General features: G+C 33.2%; 2 protein-coding genes across 5 annotated transcripts in view; one reads left to right on the forward strand and one right to left on the reverse strand.

Moving 5' to 3' along the window:
* Window positions 1-1,504: 1,504 nt before the first annotated feature.
* LOC145256170 (uncharacterized) lies at window positions 1,505-14,556 on the reverse strand. Its single transcript, XM_080114758.1, has 2 exons — window positions 14,475-14,556; window positions 1,505-1,776 (listed from the first exon to the last, which is right to left on the reverse strand). The coding sequence occupies exons 1-2, from the start codon at window positions 14,554-14,556 to the stop codon at window positions 1,505-1,507; spliced, it is 354 nt and encodes a 117-aa protein (XP_079970884.1).
* Window positions 3,212-15,530, forward strand: part of LOC145256427 (uncharacterized) — a 126,026-nt gene continuing 113,707 nt past the window's right edge. For 2 of the 4 annotated variants that reach the window (XM_080115313.1, XM_080115316.1), the window contains exon 1: window positions 10,696-10,965. The gene's annotated coding sequence lies outside the window, so the exon portion shown is untranslated. Of the gene's footprint in view, window positions 3,310-10,695; window positions 10,966-15,530 lie in introns of those variants that run through there. The other 2 variants (XM_080115315.1, XM_080115312.1) reach the window with 2 other exon arrangements.

Here is a 15,530-nt window from a genome sequence, read left to right on the forward strand (position 1 = left end):
GTATTTATCCGGTTTTAAACGTCTGGGGGTGTCGTGAACTGGTTGTCCGGTTGTTTTAATGTAGTATTCAGCACTCCCTGAATGGCTGAGATAGTTGCGGATATTTTTGGAGTAATTGACGGATAGATGGGTCCTCAGGTAGGGCTGAGCTGATACCTATTGACTGGTATCGAGTGAAAACTCCTCTAACCACCAATTTCGTTTGGTTGTCTGTTAATGTATGGTTGGTCATGTCCACAGACAAGTTGAATTTCTCCAGGAAATCTGCTCCTATGGTAAAAATCCACATGAAAGTTCGCCTCAAGCCGATATTGATGGTCAGTGATTTATCCCCAAATGTGGATATCTTGGTACCATTGGCTGCTTGCAAGTAATCCGATTGGGGTGTAATCTTCTGACTGGTCAGCGGTGGGATTACGCTTATTTTGGCGCCAATGTCTATTGGAAAATTATATCTGTGAGGCTGTCACGGATATAGAATAGACGACCTTTTACAGAGGGTCCAGCAAGTCGTCGTCTTTACTGGCTGGCATCCTCGTTTCCCTGTTTCGTTCTGTTACGTTTATTTGCGTACGCGTGTGTGTGTGAGTGACTGTACAAATACTCCCCCCCAGATTGAAAAAAGGATGCAAAACTGTTTTTTTTCTATTTTTTTTTTTTTAATATGTAACGTATTACTTAAAACGTTTCGGCCAGTGTACTTTACTGCCGGTTTTCGTTTTGGTAGTTGCGTTGGCGTACAACAGTAGGTTCAGTGGGGAATGATTTGAAAATCTTCATCTATGTAGCCAGTTGAAGTCGGTCCAACGTGATCGTGTCTCTTTTCACGTTTTTTGAAACAGTGAAATATTTATCCTGCCTGTCCAGAACTCGGTATGGACTGAAATAATTTGGACAAAATGGCTTTTTCTGAGTCGTTCCTAACAAATACATGTTTGATGATGTGAAGATCTTTTGAGATATAGGATTGTCTGTCTGTTCTCCTGGTGGGTGTGAAATTTAGACAAGACATTTCGTCTTTCAACTCTGTTATGAACATGTGAATTTAGTCTTCTGAAATCGCTGCAGGAACAAGGGTGGGTACAGCATCGCACGTTACTGCCGAATTTACTGTGATAGAAACAGTGTCCACCTGCTTTGTCGCATTCCACGCTTCGACTTCGGCTGTACTCCTTCATCTATAGGGCGACTGGTTGTGATGTGAACGCCGGCGATCTGCCTTCAGTAAATCCTGTAATTGCTTGGACAGCTTCTCGACCGTGGATTTTAGCTTTGCTAGCTCTTCATCTCTTCGTGGTATAGGCTGTTGCTGTAGCAAGTTTACTTGGTGTGTCTGGAGGTTCTCGTGAATCCGGTCCACTATTTGCGCTAGTTTGTCAGGCTCTTTTCCTTCTGCCGTTGGTGCGAGGATTTGCACTGTTGATGTTGGTAGTTTATCCAGCCACAAACTCCTCATTATGTTCTCCGACATCTTGTTATCTCCCAAAAGGATGTGCATGTAATGTTACAACTGCGATGGAGTGCGCTCTCCAAGTTCAACCTGTGTAAAGAGGTTGCGTAGCATCAACTCGTTCGATAAACCAGTTCGTTTTAGAATTGTTTCCTTCAGCCGGTCGTAAGGGTTTTCTTCTGGTATAGTTTCGAGTAAATCTATTGCCTCCTCCATGATGTTGATAGGTAATTTCTCGACCAGGTAAGTGTATCGTGTCCTTTGTGATGTTATTCGCTTCACGTCGAATAACGCTTGGATTTTGATGAACCAGGATTTGATATTGGCTGAGTTGAATACCGGAATGTTTAACGATAGGGTGGCTGGAGATATTTCTGAATGTGACGAATCTATGCCCTTGTTTCGCTTGATTTAGTCCTGAAAATGATTTGAACGCCTTTAAATTGCCGGTCTCTGCTCTTTGCGTAGGCAAGGAGTCAGTGTAGATGGACGTCTGCAGTCACAATTTAAATGGGAAAATAGTGTGATGTGGAACTGTGGGGTTGTAGAAGGAAGTGCGTGTTTCATCACACATTTGGGTGTCACCAATTTGTAGGGGTGCAGAAGGTTAAGTAAAATTAAATCTCTTTGCCTCAAACCAAATAATAAAAAAAAGAATAAAACAAAATGACACTTCCTTCTCAATTTTAAATCAAATGCACCACATTTATTTTTTAACAAAAACAACAAGGTAAATAAACAAAGGTCCGATATCGGTGAAAGTTCTTTTGAAGTCATTATGATTAGAATGTTAGATGAAAGTCCTTCATGGAATCAAGGAGTTTAGAAGGTTAAAGTCCCGCATAAAAATAATGAGATTATTTTAAAGTTTGTGTTTATCTGGTGAAGTTCGCCTTACTTAAAAGTCCCATGGGGAAAGTAATTTGTGAGGAAAGTAATTTATTGTTATTAATTAGAAAATGTGCAGAATGGATGCATGTGTGCATCATAAGTGATATTTGAGTGTCCGCGTGGCGTGTGTAGTCATGGTGTTGACGGCTTTGGCAGCAACGATGTTGTGAAGACAAGAGGCATGTTCTCGTGTGTCGTCGAAGCGAGGAGAAAGGAAGAAGACTGAAGTGAATGAATGAACGAAATGAACTGAATTAATTGAATTGATTCTAGAAGACTGTTTGCTGCGGTTTTATACATTTTAAGCTCCAAAAACAAGATTGCTACTGCTGATATTTTGGTTTTTGGAAAAGCGTTAAAAAAGACAATCTTCTAAATTTTCTCATTGGTCGCTTGTGTCACGTGATACTGTCGCCAACTACGTCCGCCAGAAATATATTCATTTTATTTTTGTTATTGTGAGAAAAGCGGGTGGGCGTATTTGAAATTATGTCGTTGCTGGAAGAACTTATTTTTGTGCAAAATGCGCAGGGAAATTGAAATGAATAAAGGCTCGTTTATTTGCGCGCGCGTGTGTGTGTGTGTGTGTGTGTGTGTGTGTGTGTGCGCGCACCCTTTTTTTGATCCCTTAAAAACTATTTTAACCGGCCAAAGAATAGTCCATAAAAAATCCAATCATAGTGCCATTCCATGAGTTTTAGTTTCGGTAGAGATAGAGTTCGAAAAATATGGAGACAGACAGACAGGCATAGAGAGTTTTATGAATTAGATGATAATCAACCCGATAAATGCCCCTCTATGTATTCTGTCTTGCCCTGATAGCTATGGCAGTTATCATCGACGCACTCAGCTGCTGCTGCTGTTTGTGCCAATTGACGTTTGTTATTCAACAGACTAAATAAGCCACGGAACGGATCCGGGCGTCATCGCACTCTTAAAAAAAAAAAAAGCAACCCCCTAAATTTCGGGTAAGATAAAACATTTTTAATATTTATTTTTAAACCACATTCCTTTGTTGCGTTCTTTTCAATTCAACATTGTTTTTATTTCTAAAGATGAAAACAGCAAAAATTACGGAGTTTCTGTTGCGGTTGCGCTAATTTCTCTTTTAATGTTTGTTTCTTATTTCTGTCGCTTTCATTTAAAAAAAAAAATGCATCTGTATCTTTATTTATTTTTAAACAAGAAAATAAACTAATATATTTTACCATTTTATTATTGTAAAAAAAAAAAATAAGATTGATATATTCCGAAGCATTAAAAAGAAGAAAGAAAAAATGAGCCACAGGTTTTTTTTCTCCGTATATAAGGTTAGAAAGTGCGCGTTTAGTGTCATTATTTTTGCCATTTTTATTCTCATTGCGAAATAAATCTAAATAAAAGAATACAAATAAATAAAAATATTTTTTATATCATCAAAAATGTTTCTGTACTTCTGCAGTTTACAAAACGTGCTATTTTTTCGGTATTATTTTCAGTTTTTAGAGTATTTTTGTTTGTTTATTAAATTGTTAGGTGGAAGTACAGAATAGTTAACAAAACCCACCCTCTGCACGATAAGAATGGCTTTCTAAATAATAACGGTAGTATTTCACCACGGTCCGTAAACTGCATGCAGAAGTACTAAAATTGTAAGGAGCTATTCCAGTAATATTTTTTTTTAAATCGTGTGCTTTTGCAAATAAAAAAATTGTTGATAGTTGGATTTTTCCGTGGTCAACAAAATTTTTGCAGAAAAATATATGCAAATTGGCTTTTAAAAATAAAAAATAAAATTTCCCTCCTAATTGAAATTTCCCTTCCAGAAATAAGCTATAATAATAATAGTAGTAGTTATTATTATTAATAATAATATAGAATTGTTTCATCACGTGATTACATCATGGTAAAATGCACGAAACAGAAACCCCTGCATCTCTCACTGCCGTATTTTTTTTTTTTTTTTTTTGCCTGCTTTATTTTGATTTCTGTAGAAAATGCTCAAGGTTTTATTTGGTTCAACTTAAACCGTTAAAGTTTTCGAAATTATTCATTTTTACAAAAAATGGTGACAGAAAATTAAGAGCAAATGATGCGTGCTTAAAAGGTAAAAATGGAACGTGGTTCAGGGAGCTAAATTTAAAGCAAATTACCCCAGAAGCAGGTGGTGGTGCCTATTAATCCCCACCCTCGCCCCATCCTTTAAAGCATTTTATCTGGAGAGAACAAATACTACGCTTTTATTTCGATAAAACTGCACGTGCAAATAATAATAAGAAAAATAAATAAATAAATTGCCAATTAAAAGTAAAGAAAATACAAAAAAATCTATGATGTGATGATGTACCAGTCACGGAACGAAGATAAAATAGTCCAAAAAATCACGTAATTTGATCAAGTCGTTTATTTTAATTCAAGAAAATAAAATTTTATGAATCTGCGAGTGGCAGTGTTTTTGTCAGCCATGCTGAAACTCGATAAAATAATTAAGAGGGATACAATTCAAATCGAAGCGTCGAAGTGAAAAATTAGCCTTACGTTCAGTCAGTACAGGTTAGTAGTAAAATTGTTAAAAATCGGGTAAAACTTGCGGAGAATACTCTATTTTACGGGTGTTGTAAAAAATGGAAATAATTTATTTTTAAACGAAAAAAGTCAATTTATATCATTTTTTTTTTTTTTTTTTTTTTTTTTTTTTTATAAGTCCAACTCACCGTTCACATTGGAAATGTCGACTTCTATAGGTTTTTGGGTATGCTTACAACGAATAAACACCCCAACCTTAAGAACGGTTTTTGGAATAGAAACCCCCGGTACTCCTTGGGTGTTGAGTTCCATGGCGACCAGCAGAAAAATTTAAGGAATTTTTTTTAAAATAAAACTACTTCATTGATTTACGTAATTTTTGGAATATGACATTTTTGTTCTGTAACGAGTACGTACATCATACAGACTTTTCTGTATTTTCCTTACTTTTAATCGCCGTCATAAGTGCCAACCTGAATAAGCACAAAAATAAACATTGGAATTCTGCTTTTGGTATTATTGGAGACCTTGCGCCGCGCGCCGTATACTACATCCCCCTCCTCATCCCCCAATGAGATGCTACTTTGATTACATGTAAACAACTTGAAAAACTTAGCGATAAAAAAAAAAAAAAATTAATAAAAACGGAACACTATTTTAGCGGGGAGGGGGGGGGTCTCGCGGTGCTTATGCGGAATACTAACCGTGCTATTTTAAGATAAGAATGTCAAGTTAAATTCATTTTTTTTTTTTTTTTTTTTTTAGTATCAAATTGTTTTAAAAAAAGCCCCTCTCCTCTGTTAAGAATAGGTTTCTAAATGATAACGTTATTAGTTCAACAGGGTTCGTATTCTTCATAAGTATTACTTTCGCATAAAAATTTAACGTAAAATGATTATTCACTTCCGAGCCAGATAGCGTTTGTAAGGACATTTAACTGATTTTTTATTTTCGTAATCTTGATTGTTTTCTTATTTTTTTTATATGAAATATGCATTTTTATGAATGAACACCTTCCACTGAATCACCCCTACCTTCCAAATTTAAAAAAAAAAAATGAGATTCTCCTTTTTTGGAGGCAATTATGTGTGAACACTCTGAAAACCCTGTCGGAAAGAAGAAAAAATATTTTAGAATTTAGAGTGTGGGATTAGTTTCGCATGTAAATTTAATGTAAAATGATGCCCCCAATTCTCGGCCATTTTAGCGTTTTAGAGTAACCAGATTTTTTCCTCGAAAATAAATTAGAATCCCATTAAGGGTTTACTTAGTGGAAGGTATTAATCTACAATAGCACCGATCAATTTAGGAGATAGAAGGGGGTTAATTCTCTCTTTTTTTTTTTTTTTTTTTTTTTGAAAAAATACATTAAAACATGTTATAAATAGAATTGTTTGTGTTTATCTCACAGGCCAATATTATGAATACCATGACTATCCCAAAATCGCATGCTCATTTGCGAGACCACGTAGAGTGACGCCGCCCCCACCCACACCCATTCTTACCTACTCCACAGGCTTAACTATTTTTTTCTTTTTTTCACTCATAACGTTAGTCCTAGATTAACGAGCGACAATTTCTTTAAAGTCCCTTTCGAAATTAAAGTTGAGCCCTATTTAGGGAATTTAGAAAAACATCTTGCGTTTATTGCCGGTGGCCTAGAGGTAAGATTGTAGCCTACAAAATCAAGGGTGGCTTTGTGACTAGGTTTGAATCTCCCGACCTGTAGTAATTATCATTTTTTACGCTGATGATCGCATAAGCATGAAACCCTAGTAGGTATAAAAATAATTGTTGATATTTATTTGAAAATTATATATATATATATATATATATATATATATATATATATATATATATATATATATATATATATGTATAATGTCCGACCTGTAACAACGTGGGGATGGAATTTCTTTTTACCAAATGAACGGACCAAGTTTATCATATACAAATTAACTTTTTGTTGATAGCATCGGATGGAAATCACATCTGACAAGTTGATGAAAGGAAAATTTCTATGAAAACATAAAATCATAGAATTGTCATCTCATTAACTAAATGGCTGTAATGAGGAGATCCAAGGTGAAATAAAAACAAAAGTTATATAAAAGAAAAAATGTTAAGTCTTTGCATTTCAACAAAAGCTTGTATTTTCTTGAAAATGCTATCTGGTTTGGAAGTGAGTGATCATTCTCGCCCAGTGGCTTGAAAGCAGGTGATTATTTTACATTACATGTTCATGTGAACGTCTGCGCCACCCTCTAACTGTGCAAGAGTCAAATATGTCTTAAGATAGAGTACTGATGCGAAGGGTATCCTTTCTTGCCTTCGCAGGGTACAAAACAGTCTTCAAAATCTAGTGGGCGAGGACCATTTTTCCACCCTTTTTCTCACAGATGAGATGTTGCAAGTCTATCTCTGCTCTATCATTACTTTTATGGTAGGTGCTCGACTGATCTCCAATCTATGATCACCTTTGTAAAACATTCGCAACAAACACTCCTCTATCTACAACAATCGTCAACAATTTTCCTCACTCTCTATCTGTGCTTAAAACTAAATGTAGATTGCATTAGCAGAGTTTCTTTCCTTGAACTGTCCGTCTGTGGATCACAATATCATAGGGCTGCTTCCCAGCTGACTATAACATGGTTGTTTTCAAGTCTAATGTAAATAAATTCTTGTTGAGCCACCTTCTTAAATAATTAAGCCCTATCCAAGTTCCATAATTACTGATCATGTTGTCTGGCCATCTACCTAACACCTTGATGAACTATGCCCCCCCCCCTAGGTAAAAAAAAAGAAAGCCTTTCATCTGAACATTTTGTTTTGTTTTATTTATTTATTTTTATCGCCAACTTTTTCAGTAATCTTTGTAATCAGCTAAATAAAGTAGAATATTTTGTAGAGGGCATAAGATGCAGGGCTCTTGTTTTACATGTAAACAGCCTGAAAGCAAAAAAAAAAAAAAAAAAAGAAATTAGAGTGTGTGTGGGAATCACTTTTTCATATAAATTTAATGTAGAATGATCTCCCATTTCTGCATTTCTGGATCAAATAGCGTTCGAAGGACAATCAAAATGGCTACAATTATGAACTCCTGTCTAAAAATTCTGAGTGGATTGTTTTCTATAAAAAAACATTCACACGTCGGAATTGAACTCTTTCGTGATGTAGTGTGTAATATTTTGTAATTAAAATAAATTTTAAATTGTGGATTGGAGGGGGGGGTCACTATATATTTACAAAAGATTTACAAACGATTTGGCAGTATAGTTAACAATAAAAAAGGGCTGAAAAAAAAAGACAACAAATAACTGTTACCAAACGCAAGAAAATCTTTTTTACTTAACTGTATAATTTTCACTTGTTTACTGATTGTGAGATTTATTATCTGCACTTTTGTTATCACTTTCACACAGCTAAGCCAACAACAGTTTTACCAGCACTTGGTTGTCTATTTCATGCTTAGAAGCTAATAAAAAAACAACCACCCTCGGACTTAGGTTGACAGTTGCACTAATACAATTTATTTTCAATTCTATTTTTATTTTTTAAGTCTGAAATTCGTGATCAAGTCCTGTTAAGATTGTCGGCCATTTTGGAAGTCTTGACTGAGTAAAAGTAACAAAAAGTAAATTTTCTTGCATTTGGTAACAGTTATTTGTTTCTTTTTTATTAGTGTTTTATTTTACTTTTTTGTTAACTATAATGCACTGTCGCCGATTTACAATGATAATTTTTTAAAAATTGTTCTACTTTATTTTTTAAATAAATATTTCTATTATTTGCTATTGATTAGTTCAGTTGTGTTAACTGGTTGTAGATATTGCAGTCGGGGTATTTATGTCGAGGAGGTTTCAATTTTTAAACATTCGACATCAAATCTTCACATCAAATGAATCACAGCCATCTTGAATCAATATTTTTTAAGCCTTCTAGTCAACGATTCAAAATCTAAAAAACACTTAAACTAAGTTACAAAACTCAAAATCTACACAAATCGAAAAAGAGTACACGTTTTTCTTGTTAACTATACAGCACTATCATTCAAATATTTAAGCATGTAAAATTTGTGAGGCACTTAGCCAACAAAACAAAAAAGGTGTAAAAAAATACAACAGATAAAAAAATACAACAAATAAAAAAATACAACAAATAAAAAAATACAACAAATAAAAAAATACAACAGATAAAAAAATACAACAGATAAAAAAATACAACAGATAAAAAAATACAACAGATAAAAAAATACAACAGATAAAAAAATACAACAAATAAAAAAATACAACAAATAAAAAAATACAACAGATAAAAAAATACAACAAATAAAAAATACAACAGATAAAAAAATACAACAAATAAAAAATACAACAGATAAAAAAATACAACAGATAAAAAAATACAACAGATAAAAAAATACAAAAAATAAAAAATACAACAGATAAAAAAATACAACAGATAAAAAAATACAACAAATAAAAAATACAACAAATAAAAAATACAACAGATAAAAAAATACAACAGATAAAAAAATACAACAAATAAAAAATACAACAAATAAAAAAATACAACAAATAAAAAAATACAACAAATAAAAAAATACAACAAATAAAAAATACAACAAATAAAAAAATACAACAAATAAAAAACTACAACAGATAAAAAAATACAACAATAAAATGCTACCAAATGCAAAATAAGTTACTCTTCTATCTACATAAATAAGCTTTTGTGTTTTAATTCATTTTAAAGTGTTTTTTTAATTAAAAATAGAAGTAGTGTAAAGCCTGTCGAGTTGGAACCAAAAATAATGTCTCATTAGAGACCTAGTCAAACCACGATAATCGCGCGAAAATCAAAAATTAAACAACATACTGGTATTTTCGTATGATTGGTAAGATTTATTGGATGTTTTTCTATCGTATAATTCTCGATTTTTGAGGCTCGACTATGTCTCTAAGACCACCTTCAAACTAAGTTAAAATACAAAAAAAAACTTATTCAGATAGGTAGAAGAGTAATTTATCTTTCTTTTAGTAACATTTATTGGTTCCCCGACAAAAGGAGGGTGGACTTGTAAATTCACTCTTGTCTGTTCGTCTGTCTGCACTTTTCTCAATAACTACGCCTTGGAATTTTCTAAAATTTTGCACAAACATTAAACATGATATGAGTAAAATAGTAACGGAACGGATTTTCTGAGGAAACTAATTGCTCCCCTAGGGGTGCCTTAAAATGACTAAAATTGACACTTTTGTGCTTATTAAAAAAAATATTGATGGCTTGAATTTTTATAAAACTTTCTGAAAACTTGTAACTTATTGATTTCTATATAATTTTTTTCTGTCTATACTTCGCGATAACTCTTGGGTGTGCTCCAGGGGCTCTTTTAGGGCTAATAAAAACACTCCATTTTTGGAACTATTTTACCATATTTGTCCAAAATTTTCTGTGTATGTCCGTTTAGCAGTTTTGCATGGTGCTGGCTGAGCTCAAATTTAAAGATAAGGCCTTGGGGACTTTTCGAGCTAAATGGGGAGGAGACAAATGATGGACTTAGACATTTCTTTTTTTGCATGGTACAGAACTCAAACTTACATATGTTAAGGCCTAAAACTGCACCGTTTGTTCATTTTAACCAGGATTTGACGTCCCCTGGGGATTTTGGAGGATTAATGGGGTGGGGGATGCTGAACTTAGTCATTTTTTAATGTCTCGTTCACTGTGCTGCACTCACGGGAGACCATGAATGCTTCACTTGTTTGTTGTGCATTTAATTTTTGGCTATTCTAATAAATGCCCAATCTTAAAGAGAGGAGGAGGAGGAGGAAGAAAAAAAAAACACTACCACCACCAATGAATGAAGGAAAGTGATTTTTTTTTTCATTATACAAATCAACAATAAACAAACCTAATTTCCCCAGAAGAAGAAAGTGTCTATTTTCGCTGTTTTCCACAAAAACAAAAGAGACATTAAATGCGTGCGAGAGACACAATAATTACTGACCGCTCGCGGCGTTGAAAACAACTTCTCCCAAGTTAAAGTTGATTTTCTTCGACGCAAAACCGAAAAAAAAAAAGTGTTAACGAAAACTTCCTAATCGACAGAACTTGTAAGTTGTTTAATTTTTTACCTTTTTAATATTTGAAAAACCAAATAAAATTAGTGTTGGACATTTTGCAAATTTAAAAACTTTTACATTTTTAGGTGATGTGAAAAAAAAAAAATCGGCAAATATAACAGGTGTGAGAAAAAGTTGTCTATACTCGCACATTTATTTATTTGAAATGGTTTCTACTTTTTTTTTTTTTTCTGTGTAGCCTTATTATTTATTGTAGGAGTGCACTTACTGATCCGCGCTATTTTTTAAAATCGTATTTCCAAGTTTAATTAAAGTTTTATATGTTTTTTTAATTCAATTGTAAGGTTAGAATAAATACAAAACACCCTCCCCTCCCCCATGTTAAGAATGGCTTTTTTTAAAATAATAACGTTATTTCAGCACGGATCAATAAGTGCACTAATACCTTATTGTATTATTACAGAATCACCATGGTCTCACATTGGCCTTCAAAATTGTTTGCCCTTTTGAGGGGTTGGGGGGTGGGGGGGGAGTCAAGTCGTGGCTTTCGTTACGAAGGTCACGGTGAAGTGCTTTTGAAAATCCCTCTCCCCCCCCCCCCAAAAAAAAAATACCCGATTGGATACGGTAGTGATTCTATAAAACTACTTTGGGACATCTGTATTTTTTAGATTCATCGGACTACTGTTCTCATCTTAAGTGTAATTTTCACAAACGTTTCGATCGATGTAACTTTCGACCTTCTTCATGTGTATATGTCGAACTCGTGAAACTGTCTGTCGAACTCGGGAATTTGGACAACATTTTAAACGGGGGTAGCAAGCATACTCTCGTTCCGTCAACCATGACTGGAGAGAGGGCATAAGTAGGGCTATGACAACAGCATATTCTTTTCATTGTTTTGACTCTCGAGTGTGTATCCGTTGATATCTTATATGGTTTTATATAGTGATGTGGTTCTTGGTTGATTAACTGTGCCGGACTGCCGGATATATACTCGAGAGTCAACACAATAAGAATATGCTGTTGTCATAGCCCTAGTCACAAGTAATTCGCAATTGATATCCGAGTTCTATAAGGTACACAGAATTTTTGTAGGAATTTTTGACACCCCTAACACCAAACTGCGAATAAAATAAAAATAAAACTCGTAATTTCTCTTTTAAAAGTGTGTTGTTTATTTTCTTTATGGATTATACTTCCAAAATAAACTATTAAAGTTGTATAAAAAGTAATAGAAACATTTTTTTTTTTTTAAAAAACAGTAATGAAATTAATTGAATTTTACGAGTTCAGTATTTTTCAATTTTTAAACTTTAAAAATTTATCAATTTTTCTGTTGATTCTATTTTTACGATATTTTCAGGGTCAGTGTGAAATTTTATGCTCTTTCCAATAAACCGAATATAATATTTTAGACAAACGGTTTTTTTTGGTTTTTTAATTCACGCCCCCTTATTTTGAAATGTCTATTAAAAAGTAAATAATTAATTTATGTGCCAAAGTTTTATGTATCACACATTGAAGATAAAAGATCAATAAATAATATATTCTAATTTAAAACAAAAAAAAAGTTTTTTTTTTTTTTTTAAATTATTTACCTGTAAAGCCTGAAGTTTAAAACCTTTTTAAAAAAACAAAAAAAAACACGTTGTTTGTATTTTTATTTTTTTAATGAAACATTGGTCCTTGCTCCTTTAACTGAAAAAAAAATTAGGGTTTGAATTACATTTTTCGAATAGTTATCCGCTTGGAAAGACAGGGGGTCGAATTAATTCACGCCCCCCCCTCCATTTTGAAATGTCTATTAAAAAGTAAATAATTTATGTGCCAAAGTTTTATACATCACAAATTGAAGATAAAAGATCAATAAATAATTAGGGCTTGAATTACATTTTTCGAGTAGTTATAAGCTTGGAAAGACAGGGGGTCGAATTATTTAATATTTTCACGAACTTTCTGACACCCCTAAAGGTACATCTGAAGAAAGTCGGATGTTACATCGACCGAAACGTTGTGAAAAATGACACTACGATGAGAACAGTAGTCCTATGAATCCAAATAATTCGTATAACCAATCCTCATCTCAAAAGTTCAAAAACCTATTTTAGGACATTTCTAACAAGAATCAACAAAACAAAAGAAAGAAAAAAATGGCGGTCTCGTTACAACCACGATACTCGCTTAAAAATCGAGGTACACATGCAGAGAGTGATCCGTGCTGAAATAATAACGTTATTATTTAAAAAGCCATTCTTAACATGGGGAGGGTGTTTTGTACCTATTCTGTACTTTAACCTTACAATTGAATAAAAAGCACGATTGGTGACCTTCGTAAAGGTGCAGCATCTTTGCACCTTCCAAAAATCCTTTTAAAATTACCACTACTACAGGTTTTCGGCGTGCTGAAAACGAAAATAACGTTTAAAATTCCAGAAAACAAGTAGTTTCCAAGATATGACAAAATTATAGTTTATATTTTACGTAACATGAGCACCCACTTTGTGGCCACCCTTTTTTGGGGTCTGGTAATTTTTTTAGGGGAGGTGTTTATTACGTAATTGTGGCCTGGTAGGACCTACCTTTAAAAACTTGTTTTCTGATGGGTGCTGAAAACGAATATCGCATTTAAATTTTCCGCAAGTAAGTAGTTTTCCGGATATTAAGCAATGTAATTCTTTCTTATAAGTGGTGGCCATTGTTGTACATGCAAGCGCATATTTTGGAGTGATTATCTTGGCTAAACCTGGCTGTTACGAAACCGCCATTTTTTCTTTCTAACTCAAATGACTTTACGCTACTTTTGTTTTGAAGTAAATAAACTCTTTAAAATAAGTTAAAACACAAAAGAGCTTATCCAGGTAGGTAAAAGAGTAACGTACCTTGCTTTAGTTTTACACACCGTTTTTTGTTTCGTTCGCTTTAAAAATGCTAAAAAAAAAAAAAAAAAAAAAAAAAAAAAAAATTAATCAACAATGAATCCAATTGACGCAACAGAAGAAAAATATCTAATTTTTAAAATCTGTGGGTATTTTTGTTTTTGTTTTTTTTTTTTTTTACAGTACCCAGCGTAGTATAAACATCCCCCCAACCTCCCCATGTTAAAAACGGCTTTCGAGGTTGGGGGGTGTTTATTCCGAAAGTTGTTCTTAACATGGGGAGGTTGGGGGTGGGATGTTCATACTATGCTGGGTACTCTCGTAAAAATAAAAAATAAAAAAAATAAAAAAATCTAATTAAACGTTGATTTTTTTTTTTTAATTTATTTTTTTTTCTGCTTATTCTAAAGCGAAAACTACTTGTAATAAAATATAGAAGATTTTAGTACTTATGGAGTCCGTATCGATGGAGAATTCAGCGTCAGTCCCGGAAATGGCTCAAGAAGTTTACGATTTGAAAACTATTTTCATGATCTAAATTAAAAGAAAAAAAATGATCCTAACCTAACGCGTCGCATGCTTAGTGTCGTTTGCCTTTTTACATTTTTTTTTCTCACAGTTTTCATATCGTAAACTATTTTGGTCCTTTCTGGGACTGACTCTGAATTTTCTGTAGATACTCAAGACTGACTCCATCGTAAGTACTAAAATTCTCTGGATATGGATCTACTAAGAAAGGCATGTTTTCATTTTTAGTTTTAAATGTGCGCAAAATATAGTGCAAAAATACCATCCTTGTTTAATGTCGTCGGTCACATCGGAACTTAAAAAGAAAACCGATTTTTTGGGAGCAGAAAAGGTTTAAATCTAAAACCAATATGACTTAAATGTGTACTTGACGACCTTGTTACTGTTACCTGTTGGAGTTTTAAAAATGTTATGATCATCTAGAAGCGTTAGTAACTTTCAGATGAATCAAACGTTTGGAACATTAAACTTGAAAATGGTTTTCGTTTTGTTTTTCTAAAAGTGTATTTTTTTTTTCTTTATAGAAAAAAAAATAATGAAATTCTATCCTTGTGCTCATGTTGATTCACCCCCCTCTCAAAATACTTTCTTTTTTTTTTTTTTTTTTTTAAATCGAGATTCTACTTTTTTAGGGGAGTAATCCCCTATGTAAACAATCTGAGATTTTAAGAGGTAAAAAAGAATAGTTTAAAAATTAAAGTGGGGAATAAGCTTCTTATAAATTTATCGTAAAATGATCACCCACCTCTAAACCAAATAGCGTTTTAAAGAACATATTTATACTAGATATATACATATACTAATACTAAATAAATACATATATTAAAAATTTAACTATATGATATAGTTACAAAAAAAAAAAAATATGAATTCATATTACTTGGCAGTAAAATTGCAAAAGAAAAATCGCAAAGAGTTGTGAATCGCCAAAATCTGCGTTTGACCGGACAAGATGAAAGCAATCTGGAGGTCAAATCTTTTTACTAAGATGAAATGTGACTTCATTGAAGCCTAGTTCTTGCATATGGAAGTTGCACTTGGATTTTTACTTAAAGATTTAAGAGCTTCTCTTAACGTCTAGAGACAGCTCTCTATGTGGAAGCCACGCTATTGCTACTTTCCTTGAATCTAAGTATTGATCAGAGATAGAAGTACCAGATTTATTGATCACTGCTGAAGGGCTAATAA

The sequence above is a fragment of the Euprymna scolopes genome, chromosome 32 (assembly GCF_053919585.1).
Source record: "Euprymna scolopes isolate OS-2025 chromosome 32, ASM5391958v1, whole genome shotgun sequence".
NCBI classification, from domain to species: Eukaryota; Metazoa; Mollusca; class Cephalopoda; order Sepiida; family Sepiolidae; genus Euprymna; species Euprymna scolopes.